Here is a 20,637-nt window from a genome sequence, read left to right as displayed (position 1 = left end):
ATACTTCATTTGAGAATCTGCTGGGGGGGCGGGGGGATAAACATGAGAATTTTAATAATCAGGCTTCAGATTTTGTCAGGCCTTTAAGATTTATATATGTAAAAGGTACAGAAGGGCTGAAAAGACAAAAATGAAAAATTTCTAGTTTGGCCCCACAGGGCATAGGGTTGTTACTGTGCTTTTCTGGCTGCTGTTGAAACTCTCTGCACAGCACCCCAACATTCAAATGCTGCTGGTTGGCAGGGCTGGCTTTGAATGACTTGAGCATCCCCAGAGTATTTTGTTGCTCTGTGGGCCCCTCACTGCAGGTGATGGTTGATGGCCACTAATGGCTGATGGCTTTCTCTATCAGAGCAAGGGTTTAAAACCTGGGAGCCTTGGGGTTTTTTGTTGTTGTTTTGTTTTTTGTTTTCGATTAGACCGTAGTAGGTGCCGTATCCTCTAAGACCTAGGTCCAAGTCCTTGGTTGTCTACGAAGCATACCTGGTTTTGGGAGAGACTCAATTTAAAATACAGGGCGTGGAGGAGCAAGCCTGATATGTCGGGGACGTGGATAGGGTGGTGGGGAGGGGCGTATGAATCTGACCTGCTGTCCTAGAAGCAAGGTGGTATACTGTAAAAAGTATTAAAAAGGATTGGGCTTGGAGTTAGGCAATCCAGGGTTGGATGTCCGCTCTGCCATGTACCAGATGTATAAATGTAAGCAAGTAACTGAATCTTCGTTTATTCTGTCCTAGACTTGATGGGAGAACTAATATCAAAATAAACCTCAAAGCCCAGTGTCTGAAATCTACCTACCTACCGATCTTACCTGGCCTCCTTTCCTTTCTTCCCACTCTTTCAGCTATCCCTAAGGTCAAGGACTTTGGCTGTCATAGTCAATGTTATTTCTGCAGACCTGGATGAATTGAACTCTAAGGTGGTGAAATAATTTGATCACCTGACTACAGCACCGTTACTAATGAATTGTGGGGAAATCTTAGAGAACGGAAGAGGATTTCCCATAGAGGTGAATGTCTATGTTTGCCCCACTTTAAGCTGAAACCATAGGGTGAGAAACTACAGGCTGAGCCCCAGAATAAATCCTGTGCTGGGTAATTAAACAGCTCATGTTTGAGCACACTAAAGAAATGCAAGAATCACCAGGAATCCAAGTAGATGTATAATGGTATTAGATGCTCCTTCTCCACTTCCTTTTTGTGGTGGAGTTATTTGACCGATAAAGCAAATAGTATCCCACCTCATGGGTCTTGATTTCAATAAAGTATGTGAAAAAGGCTTTTGTGATCTCCTCATGAACAAGAAGAAATTTGGGCTGCAAAATAATATATTTAGGAAGCTTCTTTACCTATTAAGTAATCATAAACAAAAGTATAAAATTAACCTGAGAAGGGGTCCTGTGGTATGCCAAAGGTATGCCGTAACATAGCTTAATGATAATTAACACTTTGGATGGCACAATATAGATCCAAAAATATCTTAAAGGACCACATAAGGACCACATATAGACAGAAACTAATAAAATGAATTATAAGAAGTATTTTTTAAAGTTGGTACGTAAGGACTTGGACATGGCCAAAATGGCAGACTTGACTTTGGTTCATGTAGGGAGAGAAGAAAAAAACAACCCTAGGAATTCTTTTTATTTATTTATTTATTTATTTATTTGACAGAGAGAGCAGGAACACAAGCATGGGGAGTGGGAGAGGGAGAAGAGGCTTCCCGTGGAGCAGGGAGCCTGATGCAGGGCTCCATCCCAGACCCTGGGACCATGACCTGAGCCAAAGGCAGACGCTTAACGACTGAGCCACCCAGGCGCCCCAACCTTAGAAAGTCTAGTTAAATGTAAACCTAATAGGTACCACTGGTGCTGCTTTAACATCAATCCACTATTAGGCAGCATGCACGGACTGTCTAAAATGAGGGAGGAGAGCGCTGCAATTTAGGAGGAAGAAAACAAACTGGAATGCTAGTAACAAGGCCATTAAAGATGATGAAGGCTCTGAAAACCATGCAACAGGTAAGGGTGAGGGGAAGAGGATCTTCAGCCAGAAGAAAGTAAGAGTGGATGGTGGGTCACAGAAGGGAGCATGACAGGTGCCCTCCAATATGTGAAGGGCCACAATGTGCAGATGGTTTGACATATTCTAGGCAGGCTTCAGAGGAGGCACTAGGGCCAAGATGCAGCTCTAGAAGGAAACAGTTTGGGTACGATATAAGAAACACATGATTTTTCTTAGCATTTCTAATGTCCAGTAGAAAATGTGGAACTAGAGCTTTAGGTCTTTAAGGCAGAACCAAGAGAGAGCTCATCCACAAAGCAGCTATGAAATCAGTTGGGTTTCCAGTGTCCTCTGTTACCACCAGCCCAGAATTTTCACCCATACATCTTCTGGATTACTCTTCATCCTAGGTTTACATCTCTTCCTAGTGTCCCCTCCCTTGAATACTTCTCTTGCCCTGGAGCTTCCTGGCCAGTCGACAGAAGGTGGCACCCTGTACCCTCACCTTTAGCAAGGACCAATCCTACAGTCCCCAACTGGAAAACCATCCAAGGCTGGCTGGGATGTCAGCAGCCCAAGGACCTGGTAAGGGTCCCACTGTATATACTCCTCTATCCCTTTTAGAGTCCACAGGGCTGCACCCTAAAGTTTAGACTGGGGATTGGCAGAGGAGAAGGGTTCTTATGCCACATGGCTTCTGAATTTCGAATGGAATGGGGAGCCCCAGAAGCTTCCTGAAGTACAGGGAACACTTACTCTGTCCAGCAATAATAGACAATGGGGGGGTGGTTAGTAAAACGTACTGATTAGATTTGAAAAGGGGAAGGGGCTCTTTTAAGGTGAGGAAAGGTCTATCGAGGGAGTTGCAAACTTTGTTATGAATGGACAGTCACCCTCCATCCTCACTGCACCGTTTCTCCCAGCCGCTCTTTAGAACACAGGCACACCCCTTTCAGCCTTCCTCGGTTGTGGATCCGAACAAGGCACTGGGGTCGGACGGAGGAAGGCATTCCAGTCCGAAACACAAACATACACGCACACACAGGCACGCACACACACGTGCGCACACACACGAGGGCCAGGTGGGCATAGCGAGAGGGCTCTGATGCCCAGTCTCACGCATGCTAGAGCTAAGCAACTGGCCTTTGTTTGTGAATCGGAGCAGGGTAGGGGGCACCCTCTCGTCGCTGCGGAGCGCGCGCCTCCGCTGGGTGTGCGGCGCGGTGCGGTGGTGTGCGGGGGAGGTCCCACCGCACCCCACCCCCCGGGTCCCGGCACCGCCCCCGCCCACTCCGCGTGCTGGGCGCTGCGCTCTCTGCCCGGCCCGCGGTCGCCGCGCATTTGGCTGGGGCTAGAGGCGAGAGGGGTAGGCGGGCTGCTTGGTTGGCGTTGGCGCTCTGCAGTGCAGTGGAGTGTTAGCCCAGCTCCCTATATGGTCGGGGATTAGCTCGGCGCTGCTGAGGCTGAGCCAGGAGCCGGAGGAGGAGGAAAAGGAGGAGGAGGAGGAGGAGAAAGAGCGCAGCAGCAGCCCGCGCACGCCGAGCGGCTGCCAGGGGAAGCAGAGGCGCCGGAGACTGGGGCACCGCCGACGCCTCGGGAGCCATGGCCGAAGGGGGAGAAGGAGGCGAGGACGAGATCCAGTTCCTGCGGACTGTGAGTCTCCGCGGCGGGGGCGAGGCGGGGGGCAGCCGGGGAGGAGCGCGGGGCGAGGAGGGGCTGCGCTGCGCCGGGTGCCGGCTGCGGGGTGCCGGTGCCCCGCGCGTTCTCCGCACCCGCCGGCTGCAGAGGCGGGCCGGCCACCCACCCGCGGGGCCGCCAGGGGCTGCGTGGGAAGGGACACCTTTTCTTGCCGGTCCCTTCTTCCCCTAACGCCACCCCGATCCCCGACCTCCCTCTCCACCTCCAGGGCTCTCCAGGCAACTTGCTACTTGATCTGAAACCTTTGATGCCCAAACTTCCAGCCAGGCTTTGCTCGCGGTTGCCCTGACCTGGAGGATCAGAAGTGGAAGATCTCGCCCCCAAATCGGTCCGCTCTTTCACCCCCAACACTCCACCACAGCCCCCCCTGCCTTCTCGGAGGTGCCCCCGTGCACTGGGGAACCACCAGAGAGAACCAGCGGGGCAGGGGCGAACGTGGGGAGCTAAGTGCTAGGAGCAGGCGCTGACGCTCGGTCCCAGTCCTGGGATGGCTCGGAAGGGAATTCACCCAGCGCTGCCCCTCGCACGTTGAGCCCCAAGCCGGCAACTGCTGCTGGAGCGTTACTTGACTGCCCGGAGTGTAAGAGCCGTGGCTTCTGCCGCCTGCTCTCTCGAGCCCCGCAGGATGGGGAAACCCCGGTCTGTGGCTCCGCGTCACTCAGGTCTCCTTCCTGGCACCGGAGGGCGCTGCTCCGCCCCATATTTTAGGGGAAGTGGCTGGGGGGCGGGGATCTGTTGTAGCCACAGCAACCTTGCCCCTTTTGGAGTTAAGGGAAAGCCTTTCAAGGTGGAAGACCACCGGGAGGTGTGGGGGGGCACTGGGGTGCGTCCCAGCTCCGATTTCAGCCAGGTCACCTTGAGCAAGTCGCATAATCCGCCCTTCTTAGCCTCAGTTTCCTCTTGTGTAGAATGGAGAAAATATAACCAGCGTTTTAGGGTGATAAGCATTAAATGAGATAGTGAATGTCATAATGTTTTGTAAACTGTAAATTGCTCTATAAGTGTTAGATCATTTTATATGCGCAGTCTAGCTCTCGGGGATTGGAATGAAATTCTTTCTCTCCCTCTCTCCTTCTCTTTAAGTGCCCCCTTCCAACCCGGGCTCTGAAGATCACAGCTTAGGTCTTGTCGCTCTTCTACACCATTCCCTCCCCTTCTCCAAAACCCTCCACTTTCTCTTCCAAATATGGTTCCTCTGTCAGGACTGGGACTTGGGTCTCATTTGGGAGATATAGCGAGACCTGCCACCCTTCCGATACCACCTTCTGATATTAAAGAATTACCCATTTCTTCATCCTGGACCCAGACCCCCCTCCTCATCTCTCACACTGCACTGAAGAGCTCAAGACGGCTTCACACTTGCCACTCCTTACAGCCCTTTTGTGGTGAAGCTGCCCGTTCCTCCCAAAGCCCCGTGGAATCCCTGAGCTTTCCTTCCAACAGGTGTCCTTGATACTGGATGGGTGATACCTCACGTACTCCCTGCCTTGTGCCCTCCTCGATCAGTTGTTTCTTCTGTTCATTAGTAATGATCTTCTAGGCATTATTGACTGAAGAAATCCCCTTCTGACGGATTGGGTCAGTGTGGAAGAGATGACTCAGGGGATTGAGGTGAAAACCTGATGGTTTTCTTGAGATTCCCATCCTTTGTGTTTCTCTTGGCTTCCGTGGTCACCTTCGCTGCCTTTTCCTCTCCAACGGGCAGTGTAAGTGTTTTTTGGTACCCCTGTACCCAAGGCTTAGGGTAGAGCAGTGGTTCTTAAATTCTTTATGTTATGGGTGTCCTGCCCCCAGAGATTAGAGTAGCTGGGCTCCATCCGTGGTCCCCTGCAGGGTTCAAGGACCCAGGTTAAGAACCTCTTTTGCAGAGATACTGCATACCAGTCATGGCTTCCAGGGAGAGCTGGGAGCAACCATGGGGTCAAGTGACTCCACATGTGGCATTATTATTGCTCCTAGTAATCACCTGAGTGTTTTCTATGTGTGTTTTTCAGTAACCCTGCAAACGTCTTCATCTGTGGTTTCTTAGGGAGACAATATTTGATGAAACTGAGGCACAGGAAATCAAGTGACTTGGCCATGGTTGCCCAGCAAGTTAACTGATGATTGTCATTACATAATGTTAACTTAAATGCCCACCACGGGCTGGCGTGGAGCACTACTCCAGAGGCTGTGGTCTTCCCCATATACGGCCATGGAAGCTGCTTCTTTCTGACATGTGAAACTCTCTCTCCATAGCCATGAATTAGACACAATTATTTCTGCAAAGCTGGTCACCATCAATTTTGATTTGCACAGCATTTTAGCTTTATCTTGCTGCTTTTAGGGGAGTCAAGAATCACAGGGCTGTGCTCGAAGTGGGGTTTTCTCACCTTCGAATATGCCTGGGTTGGAGAAGCTATTGCAGTTTGAACTCCCCCACCTACCTCTACCTTAGGGTCTCTTGCTTTTCCCCAGACAATATCTTTTAAAGCATTTTGGCCATGTGTCGGTCATGGAATGCCTCCTCACCTTAACATTTGTCCTGGGCTGGAAGGTGGTTGATAGTTGATGATGGAAAAGAACCTTATCTTTGCAACAGGGAACTTTAGAGGGTTGCCATTGTGGACAGCAGAGGCTTTTAAACCTACTTAAAAAAAAATAGGCCAAAGAACAGCATTGTGCTGAGGATTCTTGTCAAGCCGTTGGTGGTTATAGCATCCTGTTTATTATGATAGTGACAAAAATAAAAGCAGCTGGAACGATCAGTAACATGGAATGGGCCAGGCTTACTGCAGTAATCACCATAGGTGTGTGTACCGGGGCTTTGGACACTTGCTAGGAGGTGGTCAGGTTGGTTGCGTCCTCTGACACATTGGAAGTCTGTCCTCTCCCGAGTAAGGGCAGTGCCTACGCGAGGGGCTTGGAAGGGTCAGCACATCGTGTCAACTAAATGCTCTTGCACCCCAGACTTTAAAATGGCTGGGTAAAACTACATATCCTCTCTGGCCTTCTCGAACCACCGGCAGTCATGTAAGTCAATGAGAGAGAGAGAGAGAGAGAGAGTCAGCCAGACAGCCTAAAAATTTTCTTTAAGGGGAAAAATTTTCCCTCCCACTGCTGCTGGCAGAGGCATCATCCTGCCTTCCGATTGCTCTTGCTGACGTCGTCAGTGTCACTGACGTGGCTCTGAAGCTGCTCAGAAGCAGATAGACCTGCCAGCCACTGGCCTGAAAGCAAGAAGTTACAGTGAGGAGTGACACTTACCGGATCTCCAGAGGGTTGGAGTGGCTGGCTGGCACCGCATCATGCTCGGAGAGCGTCAGGGAGTAGCTGTTTTCTACCCCCCCGCCCCCCGCAGTTTTTTCCCTGTGGCTACAGTATCCATTGAAAAAGAAAGAAAGGAAGAAAGATCTCCAAACCTCAGCTTACTGTTTTTAAAAATACCACCGCCTTCTCCTTGCCAACTCCCTCTCCACCACAAAGTTCACTGAAACAGAACTCAAAGTCAGGTAGGCGTTAGTTTCTAGTAGTTTCAATTAAAGACTGGTCAGAGATGCCCAAATTAACTGTCCTTGTGCAAAGTTGTCCTCCGTCTAAATTTGCAGCCCTCAAGGGCTAAGACTCAAGACTGCTCCCCTTGTCAAGGGTCCTCCCTACTGTGTGACTGGGACGAATCCCTGAATGTGTGCGGTGGCACTAAGGTGAGCCCAAGTCCTTCCAGAGCACGTTGTCCCAGGTTGGGAGGACAGTGAACGTGCGCTTGGTGGTTCAGTTCCCTCCTTGCTTCTTCTCCTCAGCAGAGTCCATTTACATAACAGCTACGTGATGCCACTGGCTTGCTTTTGGTAGCTTTCTCTTAAGGAGGGAGGTGGACATGAGTGACTTCCTTCAAGCATAGCGTTTCAGGGTGACCATGAGTAGTAATGGAGAGAGTGCTAGAATGCAGACCCAGATACCCAGGCATATGCTCTGGGTGACCTGAGCTCTCCTGTCGAATTAGGTTTGATGTTTAAAATGACAAAACTCAGAATATCCCCACGCTCTGGGCCTCCCGGTGTCACTTCCCATCTTCTCAGTCACTTTTCCCTTGGCCCCAGAGAGCTGATCTCAGTAAGGAGCTGTCTCAGAATAGCTGGATGCCCAATATCCCCTCCTTTCCAAGGCAGTGCCCCGAGTGGCTGCTAGGTCCTTCTCCCAAAGACATGAACTTGTGTCCGAGAGGCTGTGTCAGTACTAGGGGGTGGCTCCCACCTCTGAGACACTGATTGCCCACCAGCAGTGTTGCCCTGAGAGATTTGAAGCTGCTGAGCTCCAGGGTCACGAGGTGATGGTGACTGTGAACTTGGATATACTTGGAGTGTGTTGTAGCCCAGTGTAAGAGGAGCGAGACCAAGAACAGGGGCACAGTTGAAGAAGGTGTGACTGATTGAAGGTGTGTCTGATGTCTGGGCATATTTTGTCTTAGGCTGATTTGATCATTAAGCAGGATGAGGACATTTCAGTGAAATACCGGTTTTACACAATTCTTCATTCCTTTCCCAATATTGATTTAGAGGAAAAACAGATATATTTCTCAGGTTCCTTAGGATTGATGTGAGGAGGAAATTGTTGAAAAAGGGTGGGAGGAGTTTATCTAGAGAGCAAAATACTCTGATAATTATTTTCCAAGTGTTTGTATCAAAATAGATCGTATTATGTCTCTCTGTGTTTATTTGCTTCTTTTGCTTGTTTTGTGATAATGTATTTCACTCCTTCCTGGGAAGGATTTTTTATTTCATAATTTGGGTTTTCCCTTATGTTACTATTTAAAGAGTTTTGAGTTTAGGAAGCCACTGGCTCTGTCACTTTCTAATTGACTTGGAATCCTTTTGAATGCTTCTTACCGATATCACGTATAGATTGTGGAGGTCTCATGTCTTCAGAAACCAATATTTTAGCTCATTTTCCACGATCCTTCATCCATATAAACCCTTCTATATGAGCGCGGTCTTTAAGCTACCCTTGATACAAGATTTATCCAGTAGGAGTGAAATGTAATAAAAAATAAAAAATTGAACTTAGAAGTGGGAATTCTTAATTCCAGCCCTAGCTCACTGTGACCTTGAATGACTCATTTAAGAAAATTGAGGTTTCATCTCCCCCACTGTAGGGAGATAGAATCTGCTTTAATGGCTTCGCAGAAGTGTAATGAAAGGCAACAGTAATTCCAACAATACCCCAGATGAGAGATGAGGCTGTATTTTGTAGGGTATTATCATTGTGCTTCTCTTGCATAGGACATCAGTGACCGGATCTTGTTGAAAAAACACCACATTTTCCCTTTCTCTAATATGCTCCCTGCCACAGGCCCACACCTTCATCCCAGGGCTGTTAACACTGTCTCCTTTGTTGGTCCAGTGTTGAGAAATTACTTGACTAAAGCAAACATCAACTCATCTCAAGTTGTTTGACTAAAAGGCTTTATTGAGAAGGCAAGTCTGTTGGTGTAAGAGCCTTCAAAAGGTCAGGCAGGCCCCCAGGATTGCAGCCACCAAACAGAACAGAGTTTATTTTGTGTCTTCTCAGAAAATTACCAAAGCTTTACTATTTCCTATAGGACCCCCTTTTCTTATTGGATCCCATTTCTCTTCCTTTCAAAGCCACCTTCCTGTTTCTTCCCTCCCACTTTTATGAGCCCATTCTTCCTTTCCCCCCAGAGCATTGGGACCAGCTTTTCTATAAAGCCAGCCCTGCTTTTTCCTCCCAGGGATTTTGCTGCCTCCATCGCGTCTGTTGGGGGACTCAGGGCTTTTGCAGAGTTACTTTTGGTCGCACCTGGATGAAGCAGATGCTTTTGTGGTGGGAGGCCCGCCAGTGCTGAGGCTGTGGGCCATCACTTCTCCGCAGGGAGCCACGTCGGGTCTTCTGGGCTTTGGGCTTCGGGCTGGTGTCCTCAAAGCCATCTTCTTACTCAGAAGCCGGTGGGGTATTTTAGGGACAAAGACATTTCCAGCCGCTGCAGTTTCCTGGGCTTCGGTGAGTTTTGCCATCATAGCATCTCTTCCGTTCAGGGAGAGGCAGGAAAAAGTGCTGGCACGTTGCTCCTGATCCGGCTACCAGGATGAGCCTTGTGAAGTGCCAAGATTATTTTTTCCCCTCCTTCTGTCATTTCTGATTCCTGATTGTTAGAAAACAAAGTTCAGGTCAGCTCCGAGACTGATGATGCAGTATTCAAAAATAAAAACCGTGCCTCCTGTCCTCACACAGACTTCTTCCCTTCATCTAGCCCAGAGCACATTGCTGACTCTACAGGAACACACCAGGCTGTTGTCCTTTTAGGTGGGACACAGCCCTGTAGGGAGGAGGCACTGAGACACAAGGCCTCCCGTTTTTTTCTTTCACCCTTTACTTCTTTGAGCAATGGACTCCTTCTTGATTTCAGGCCTCCCAGCCCCCACGCAGGCTCTTCTAGTTGAGGAGGTTGAGACCTCCTTTATTGGATCCAGTGCCCAAGAAGAAGGAAAGCAAACATTGTATCGTCAAGTCAGACTGCAGAGAGATTCAGAAATTTCGCTCCCCCTGAGCCATCCCCTCGGGGGCGACAGTGCTTGCTGCTACTTACTTTAAGAGAGCAAAGGAGGCAGGAGAGAGCTCTGGAGACAGGACTGCTGTGCAGAATCTCACAGGCCATCAACAGCTTTTCCACTGAGGTTGGAGTCTGTGTGGTTTTTATGCTACAGGAGCAACCTGGGTGATGAGCAAGGCAGCATAGCTTTAAAGAAAGTGTAAGAGTGACAATCTGGGTTGTGTCAGTGTCGACAGGACCCATGCACAGAAGGCCATCGTTCTTAGTCTGCCTTCGGAATAAGGCTTTGACTCAAGAACTTCCCTCTATCAGAGTACGGATCTGTAAAATGTTTAGCTCAGCAGGTACCATTCATGATTAGCATCATTAACGGCTGAGCAGAGCCAGTTCCTGAAAGAATAGGAATTGGATTGGTGAAAGGTGAGAGCATTTGGGAACATTACGGAGAGGGGCAAGCCTGAGTGAGCATGCACGGGATCTTGGGGAGCCCTGAGCAGGCAGAGGAAGCATCAGGGCACAGAGTTCAGGTTCTGGGGCTGGTGGCACAGAAACTCATCTCTGTCTACTTATGACCTTTGATCAGAGGAGAGGAAGCCTTGAACTACATGGGAGAAAACAGCCAAACTCATTTCAGGCGTTGGAAAGAGCACTATTTGCAGTCACAACTGATGCTAATACATAGTTCAGAATTGGAGACAACGGTTAGAATAAGAAAGTCTCAGATTTTCATAAGATGAGGAACTCTATGTCAAAGTGAGAGCTAAGGGGTTGCCTTCCTGAAGTAGGAAAGTGTTCAATCAACAAAAGTCCATTATTGGTTATCATGTTTGTTGATAGGTTGCTCATCGTTATCCCAAGGAAATGCCCCAGAGTTCCTAAAACCAACTTAGATCACTTCCTACCAAAAAAGGGGAGAATGCCCAGGAGAGCTGCCTGGCTCCCAATAGAGCAAATGGGAAAGGCTCTTACTGGAAGGTACATGCTTCTTACCAGACGAGTCGCAGGGCCCGGCATTCACTCTCTGATAATTTCATAGTTGAGTTCTCTAATGGGCCTGAGCAGAGAGGGCTAGTCAATGGGACTATACAGGAAGAAATGGAAATTCTCCATCAGTGGCACATAAATGCCCACCCTGTAAGAAGTATTGATTGGGACCGTTGCACTCTATGCCATGGACCAGATCCAGACTGTAAATAATACTAGAGCAGGACAAGGGATCCAGTGGGCCACAACTGTACGATGAACCAAAGTCTGAATCCAAAAGGTCAAGTCAAAATAGGGCACCCACGCCTGGAGGAGTGTGTGCCCCTCATGAGCCCTTTCATCTGTCCGTGATCGTCCTCATCGATCCTCCAGGACACATGGCTATTGTTCTGAACGATAGCAGCGATCCACCCCCAAGTCGACCTCTCTTCTGTCTAGGCTGGCCAGAAGAGGGGAGTCCAAGAATAAACCATAGTGATGTCTTGAACAAACCTCCTTTCTTTCCAGGAGGGATTTTAAGATGAAAAACATAACAGAACATACTAGGCAAGTAGGTAAACTCAGAGCTAAGGCATTTGCTCTCTTCGGTGGCATTTGTATCACCAGATGCCTTTAGGATGGTCTGCCCTTCCCTGGGTTTTAGTTCATCCATTTATAAAGACACAGTAATAATGATTCTATCTCAGAGATGCCTTGAAAGTAGGAGTGAAGGGACTCCAGGTCTCCTCCAAAAGTTGTTTTGTTGCCCAATTACCTAAAAAGGTTCCTTTCAACCTAAAGCATGAGCCATACATTATAAACTCCAGGAATATGGCAACTTTAAATTCAGTCCACTCTGAATCCCCAGGTACCTGTATATCACAGGGCTCACAAACTTAAACACTTTCGGTTCCAGGCCGGTAACTAAATGTGTGAATCAAACTTTATTTGCAAAGAAAGGTGGGCCTGATGTACACCTTCAAACAAAAAAGTCTTCAACACTTCCAGCCAAACACCTCTGCAGCAAGACTGTGAGCTGTGTGCCAGTTTGCAGCCATGGATGAACCCTCACATTTTAAGTGCATAAGCTGCCTAGAATGCATGAATATTTTTATGAGTAGGACCAGGCTCACGGTACGGATCAAAGTCCTTGGATGAAAATGTCAACATAAAAGACAGTGTATCATTTATCACAGTGTAGAAAAGACAGATTGGCAGGCTGACAAATTAATAGGCTTAATAAATGATAGACTTGATCATGAAAATGAATCCAGATCGTGCTAGCCTTTAAAAACCCTTTCAGATTGTCACATAGATACAGATATCATGAAATCTAAAGGAAGCAGGGTGTTCATTCAACATTTATCGACCAACCACTCTATCACTGACCCTGACCAAGTTGCTGGCATTTATGTAAATGAATAAGACTTTTTAAACATTCAGTGACCCCAGTGGCTGAGGGTCAAGAAGGGGCTCAGTCTTGTTTTGAGAGAGCAGGGATATCAGTCACTTCAGATGAATTTATAACATTTAATTTAACTTTTCCATACTTCCATGGTACAAAGGTAATTTATTTATTTATTTGAGAGAGAGAGAAAGAGAGAGAGAGACAGGGCATGAATGGGGGGATGGGGAGGGGCAGAGGGAGAGGGAGAAGCAGGCTGAGCAGGGAGTCTGAGGACATGGGGCTCAATCCCAGGACCCCAGGATCATCCAAGCCCAAGGTAAATGACTAACCGACTGAGCCACCCAGGCACCTCAAAAAGTAATTCTTTTTTTAAAAAGATTTTATTTATTTATTTGAGAGAGACAAAGAGAACACAGAGGGAGAGTGAGAAAGAGAAGCAGGCTCCCCGCTGAGCAGGGAGCCCGATGCAGGACTTGATCCCGGGATCCTGGGATCATGACCTGAGTCAAAGGCAGACATTTAATAGACTGAGCCGTTACTTTTTGTCCCACAAAAAGTAATTCTTATTAAAATATGTGACCGTGGGGCAGTTTCTTCACTTCTGTGCCTGTTTCCTCATGCATTAAATGTGAGTGATAATAGTGTGCCTCAGATGGTTGCAGTGAGGATTCAATGAGTTAAGCTGTGTTAGGTGCTTGGAGGAGTGCCCACCATATAGTAAATTCTCAATAAATATTAGCTACAAATACCATCTCAACAAACAGCATAAACATTGACATTAGGCACACTAGCTACTCCAAATGTCTTTGCACATTTATTTTATCATTGAAAAGTACAAAAGGACAATGCCCTGTGATTATTCCATAGTCTTGATTCCTGGTATTCTGCTTAGATATAATGTGACCAGACCTTGTGACTGGAAATGAACCTGGAATGGACATGGCCTCAGGAGCTCAGATTGATGGGTCATTTCGTAAGTGTCTACTTTGCAAAGCCTCTTGATACAAATACTCATTGAGTTTTCCTCCAGCAATTTTTGATTACCCCTGTCAACAGATGGGCAACACGATTGGGAGAATACTAAACACAGATAAGTCGTCCTTGGTTTGGGGAGATTTCTTTTTCAACCTGTGTTTGAAATATGGAAATTTGCCTTTCTGGGAATTCACTGTGTTTTTAGCAACATAAGGTCATCCTACTGTAAGGATCTTGCTATGCACTTTCTCGATTCCTTCTCATGACTAAGGATGCAAAGCATGAACCTAAAGTAAAGCTTGTTTCTTGTTACATGCTTTAGTGCCCTTTCCTCTGGGGGTCCTGTTACGGGCCTCTGATTCTTACCCCACCTCTCGGTCCAGTGTTATTCCCATCTTTTCCCTCTCTACTTTCCATGGAATTAAATTGGATAATGTTGGCTATGTAATCCCTATTAACAATTTGCCTGTCCAGGGATGAGAGTAGATGTTTACTTAGTTGAAATATTGTGCTCCTTGCCAAGTGACGGGTGTATAGGACGTCTAGGCACATGGGCTAGCTAATGGCGCCTTTGTTTTGAATAAGTTATATCACTGTAGTTGGCTCTTTATTTTCACTCAAAAATCAGGTCCCAACAACTGAAAGCTTAATTGGGCTAAGCAGTTGGGAAATTTAATTAAAAGAATTAAAGCAACATTTCCCCAAATAATAGAGAATGGTTGGGCCTTTTGATTTCCTTAAAGTAAGGAGGCGATTTCTCTGGGTGTTTAATCTCGGTGTTTCAATAGCAATACATTTCACTTTTTAAGTTGTGAATAAAAACTAAACTATATGAATGATCTGTTTCATATATTACAGCCTCAGTTTTTTTAATTTGTAGAATGGTAAAAATCATAGCTAATTTTCAGGGAGGGGTCAGGATGAAATGACCAGACTCCAACATTCTCCAGAGCAAGGCCGCATTCTATTACTATTAGCCGCCTCCTTCCCCTAACATCTACTAATGTTTGGTACTTGGGGATGTCCTCAGAAAGCATACTTTTAGAGTATAAAATGCTATAAGATGTCACACATGCATATTAGAACCTGGGTAACAGTGAAGTCTGATTATTTATGCATAGAGCTCACTATTATAATCAAATAAATTTAAGATCAAAATTAATCTGACTTACTTATTCTTGTACATAAATATTATTATACTGGCTCCTAATTAGGCATAATTGTACAAATTACAGAAATGACTATAATTAGTATAAATTTTGCCTAGCCAAACCAATCTTTTTTTTAAAAAAAAGATTTAAATTTTTTTTTTTAGAAAAAACTGAATATCGGGGCGCCTGGGTGGCTCAGTCGTTAAGCATCTGCCTTCGGCTTAGGTCATGATCCCAGGGTCCTGGGATCGAGCCCTGCATCGGGCGCCCTGCTCAGCGGGAGGCCTGCTTCTCCCTCTCCCACTCTCCCTGCTTGTGTCCCTCTCTCGCTGTGTCTCTCTCTGTCAAATAAATAAAAATTAAAAAATAAAAATAAATAAATAAATAAATAAATAAATAAATAAATAAACAAACTGAATATGTTCGTTCTCTCTTCTTACTGACCTTGGACGTGGTGGTTTCTCTGGTACCACATGCCTTTGCCAGATCATCGTTATCACCGTTGCCATTACTGTCAACCCCATTACCACGTGGAATGTCTCCTCAGAGAGTGGTTAAGAGCTCAGAGTAAGACCACAATGTGAATTCTAGATTTGTTAATTGTAAGCTATGAGCCCCTGACAGTTTCTTCATGTCTAAAATAGGGATATTAATAGCTTCTTATGTGGCTGTTGAGATAATTAAACATGGTGGTGTTTGTAGTGAACACAGTACCTACCTCATACCATGTGTATTTTCTCTTCTGTGCTATCCTCTGTGATATGACATAATACAAATTTTGATGGTAGGTCTTACTGCCCAGTGGCTGGGGGCTCCCTTTGAGGTGGTCCCAGCACCTGTGCTCTGCCTTGGCTTCTGTGAGCCACCTGGGATCTGCAGCAGCTGCTCTTTCATGATATGGGAACTGGGGGGGGGGGTAGAAGATGTACTTAAAACTGTTTATTTACTACAATTTCTAACTCAATTAATTGGGGAAAAAAATCTAAGTAGCTCTTCCACCTGCTCCTTAGAAGCCTTAGCCAAATGAAAACCGGTGGGTGTGCATGTGTTTGTGCTTGATTTTCTGAACACATGAAGGTTGCCATCCCAGATCTTGCTTTTAATGAACAACAGGAACCTGTGCCTGACTCACAGCTGTTTGGTAGATGATGACAAATATGTTGACTGATTCCCCAGGCTTTGCTCTGGGCTCTGGCTGTGCTAAGTACGTGTCACTCGTGTTCATGATGAGGCCTTTAGAAGACACATAGGAAGGCAAATATCTCCCAAAGCCAGAGAGGCTCCCAGGTCTAGTCTAAACTCCTGAAATCAAGTGAAAATTAAAAAGCAGGTTTTTGGGGGTTTTAGAGTGAAAGAGAGTTAGACTTAGGGTTAACCTCTCTCTAGCCCATAGGTTAAGTATAATATGTCACTGGGGAGAATATGATCCCTTTGCTGAAGACATCTCTCATGTATGACAAGGTACATGGAATTGCTGACATTCAAGATAACTCCTTTAGGTTAAGGCATTATCTCCAAGGCAGATGTATTGTCTGGGGGTGGGGGAGGGGATTTAGATGTTGCTATACCTGCCCCTGGATGATCAGATTATCAAGGACACAAAAGCTTGATCTGGTCATGTGGCATTCAGGCTTGAAAGATAAGGAATGGTCGCCAGGGCATTGTCAAGTTCAGTTCCAAAATCTCCTAAAGAAATAGGGGAGAGAGAGGATACGTTAAAAAGAAAAAAAGAAGGCATGTATAGGGCACCTGGGGGGCTTAGTCAGTTAAGCAGCTGACTTCTTTTTTTTTTAAGATTTTATTTATTTATTTGACAGAGAGAGCACAAGCAGGGGGAGTGGCAGGCAGAGGCAGAGGGAGAAGCAGGCTTCCCGCTGAGCAGGGAGCCCTACACAGGGCTCAATCCTAGGACCCTGGGATCATGACCTGAGCCGAAGGCAGCTGCTTAACAACTGAGCCGCTCAGGCTCCCCAAGCATCTGACTTCTTGATTTTGGCTCAGGTCATGATCTCAGGGTTGTGAGATCAAGCCCCATGTCAGGCTCTGTGCTGGGTGTAGAGTCTGCTTGGGATTCTCTCTCTCCCTCTGTCCCTCCCCCTCCCCCACCCACCGTTCTGTGTTCTCTCTCTCTTTCTCTCTCTCTAAAAAATAAAAAAGAGAGAGAGCGATAAGGAGCAAAGAGGCCAAGCATCACTAATTTCATAAGTTTTACCCCAATCTTATTTTGTAGATGCCAATATCTTAGATGGAACTCAACGTTTTCCATTGATAGAGGAGGGATTCTAATGATTGGTGACACTGATGTAAGTGAAATGTGTGTTGCCATGAAAATAAGCCCAAGGACATCATGGAGTCATCCAGGCTTGGGGTTATGGGGACTGGTGTTTCAGTTTCTGACCTCAATGGTTTGTATGAAGTCAGCTTGGGAAAACCGAGAAGTGAGGCTGGCTCTGCCTGACTCTCAGGACTAAACATACCCATGGGAGATTTCCAGGTCCTTAAGGAAAGAGAAGGTGGATATGGGACAATTCCATACCTGTGAAACACATGTCTCTTCTATGTGGCATTGATGCCAGTTTGATGACTCTTGATATTTTTGTAGTTTTTGTGTTTCTGGATGTTGGCAATGTGGTGCTTATTGAGAAACAAAAGCTTAGTTTGACGTTGGTCTACCTTAGAAAATATTTCTGTGTGCTTTTAAAATGTCTAATCTGTACCAGATACAAACCGGTAACCACCCCAGAGTCCCCTTTATTTCCATGAGATTCTTGAGTGCTATCGACAGCACATAGCAGCCTCCTCTATTGGCGTGTGAACGTGCAGAGTTAGAACAAAACTGGGCCATTATTAATATGTACAGATGGAAGTAAGTCCTTTTATTACTAGCTCAAATTATTGGATTATTCAAGACTGATTTTCGTTTGGCTTTATACTTTACCACTTTCATGTTGCTCAGCTTGTTTTTACTTTTATATTTTCCCTGTCTCTTCCTAGCCCTAGTCTTCCTTTAGAACCTCCTTTTGAACCTTCTTTGGAGATTTCCTTCTGTAGGTCCTGAACAGGGAGGTAATGAGGTTCCTCTTTCTTTCTGATATGAGTCTATCGAGGATTATTTTTTGTTTTGTTTTTCACTGTCTGAAATCTGAGCTAAATCAGAGCTAATACCATTCTAAAAGAATCATGGGATGTTTATAGCTAGGTAAAGACCCATGACAATCATCTGTTAGTTTTTGTGTTAGGAAACTGAGATCCTATGTGTTCTCCATTCATTCCATTACCCAACAGGCATTGTTGAGTGCTTACTATATGAAAGACACATACTGGGGACTGGAGAAGATTTAAAGGTGAGCAAAATACACAGTCCTGTTCTCAAGGATCTTCAACCGTAGTAGGGGAATTTGACATCTAAAGGATTGATAGTAGAGTAAGACAAAGAATGTGTTAAATAAAGGTAAAAGTTACACACCTTCGAAGGGATAGTTAATTTTGCCTAGAAGTCAAGGAAAATTTGAAAACAGGGAGCACTTGAACTAGGTGGATTCTATAAGGTGTTGGTAGATGGAAAATGGAGTTAAAAGTGCATTTCAGACACAAAGATCATCATAAAGTAAAACCCAGAGTGTGAGAATCTGTGACATGCTCAGGGAACTATAAAGACCAGAGCATAGGGGTTACATGGAAGACTATCTTGGGAGCAAATCTGGCCTTTTTTCTCTAGGTAATAGAGAACTAGCTAACATAAATACAATTAATTCTAAAAATTCCCAAAGATGATGCTTATATTAATTGAGTACAATAAGGTTTTGGTAGAGTAGAATATATAGATACAGATTATGTAAGGGTGCTTTTTATATTGGTTTTTTCAGTTCACAGTTATATATCTGATGCTTTCAGAATCTGTTGGCCCTTTAAGGACAAACACAGATCACTTGAGCAACTGCATTTGTACAGACTAGACTCCAGACGCCTGAGACTGTTGGCGAGGGAGAACCTCCACTGACAGGGAGCTGGCCTTGCCCCGGAATGGAAGTCAAGAAGGGTCTCATGTTGCACCTAAACCTTTCTTCATGGAGAACCACTCTGCAGCTACAAAAGGTGATTTACTTTGGCTCAGGCCAAGTGGTTTTAGGTGACAGAAAAAGAAGTAGGTACTTCCAGAACATCTACAAAATAGAAACTGATTAGCACTGAAAGGGTTTGTAGCCCAATTAAAGGCTTTACGGAGGACTGGCTGTTAAGTCTCAGCGGTGTCCATCCTACCTCAGACTGTTAAACTTTGGCTCCTGAGCTCCTGCCAGAGGCCATGGCTCATCCATGGGATACATGAGCCCTGTAAAGCTACATGGTAGTATGGTACAACACTTTCTTGAATAGACTTTATAGGCCTTACTACCCTGGCTTTTGCCCTTTTGTGACTTACCATTTGGTCACGTCTAATACTGAGGGGAAAAAACAGAAGATCAGAATTGAAATCAACATATTCAGATTGTTTAAAATTTTGCTAAAAGTTTAGTGAGGAATATGACCACCAGGTAACTGATAATTATTGTTGTCTGGACTAAATAATCTGGCACTCTGATCATATTGCAAACTTTGTTTTATGGTACATAAATCTCCGTTTCTCCACAAGACTGACTAGCTCTCTGGGGGCAAGGTCTTCTGTATTTAGTTAGTTTGATTTCTTAGGATTCCAATCAGTGCTCATTCACGTACACAGTGGCTCAGTGATTTCTTGAGTGATTTTTTGATTCACTGTTTCTGCAAGTCCTCATTACTTAGACTAGGTATTCAGCACACCCAAATGGCGCGTTCTTACCTAGTTACTTGTCATGAGGGATTTCACATTCACAAATTGTAGGTTCCATTCTGAATTAGACAGTGTGAACTTCTAATGGGACTGACTCTTTTCCCATAAAGTTTAAACGGTGTGTGTGTGCGCGCGTGCGTGTGTGTGTGTGTGTGTGTGTGTGGTTAAGTCAAAGATTTGGGGTTTTTGTTGTTGTTTTTGGTGTATGCCCAATGGGAAGCATAGCAGAGCCTATAGCATGTGCTGAATAAACATTTATAGAACAACCTAATAAAGCAACATGGAGAAAACAGGAGGAAACATAAGTTTATTTGAAATCTGATACCTCGTGTTTTAACTAAACTCTACCTCTAGTGTCCACCTATGTAGTATCATCAGATTCCCCTGTGTCGGGTGTTATCATGGCTCTGCCCATAAACACCCTTATCTTTCTAGAATGCTCCATCTGTCTTTTTTCAGACTCACCACTGTTCACTTGTAGCTCTGTTTGATGAAGAGGGCCATCCATCATAGCATCTTTCTTCCACCCAATCCTCAGTTATCCCTCCTTAGATTCCTTCCTCCAGGTCTCAGGTCCTGTGCTTTCCTTTCAGATGAGTCTTCTCTCTCATTCATCTACATGGGGCCATTAAAGTGAATGCTGTTCTGAGTACCCATATTTCCCATGTTTTAGTTAAGATTGATCTATAGCCTTCTCCAAATGTTACAGAGGTGTCTGTCTTTGTTGTCTTGAACTTTGCTTCATGGATCTAATGTTGACATTCCAATGCCTGAATCGCTTTACAGCTTTTTAATAAACCAAGATATCTGGCATCCATTCAAATACATCTAAACCTGTAAGACTACTTTTTTGTCCCCCTCCTTCTCATGCTTATGTATTCTCTCTTCCTTTATCCCTTGCTCACTAATTCTACCTTTTTTTTTTCTTTCTCCCTTGTTTTCAGCTTCTCCCTCTCCTCATTTCTAGCTTTCATTTTCTGGTCTTTCTCTGGAAATATCTGGAAGTACAGGTAAGGATTAGCTCTGGAATAAGCATGAGGGCCAGCAGGGCTCCAATGAAAGGAAATACAAGGTCAGGGTAATAG

General features: G+C 45.6%; 1 protein-coding gene across 1 annotated transcript in view; it reads left to right on the top strand.

Moving 5' to 3' along the window:
* The first annotated feature begins 3,528 nt into the window (after nt 1-3,528).
* The window catches only part of RYR3 (ryanodine receptor 3), a 518,087-nt gene continuing 500,978 nt past the window's right edge, over nt 3,529-20,637 (top strand). Inside the window, exon 1 of the mRNA XM_073877464.1 lies at nt 3,529-3,656. Within this exon, the coding sequence (XP_073733565.1) occupies nt 3,606-3,656 (51 nt within the window). The 5' untranslated portion in view covers nt 3,529-3,605. The remainder of the gene's footprint in view (nt 3,657-20,637) is intronic.

This window comes from Callorhinus ursinus, unplaced genomic scaffold, assembly GCF_003265705.2.
Source record: "Callorhinus ursinus isolate GAN/ISIS: 27379988/994484 unplaced genomic scaffold, GSC_fseal_2.0 scaffold25, whole genome shotgun sequence".
In the NCBI taxonomy this organism is placed as follows: Eukaryota; Metazoa; Chordata; class Mammalia; order Carnivora; family Otariidae; genus Callorhinus; species Callorhinus ursinus.
This window is presented reverse-complemented; position numbering and strand designations above follow the sequence as displayed.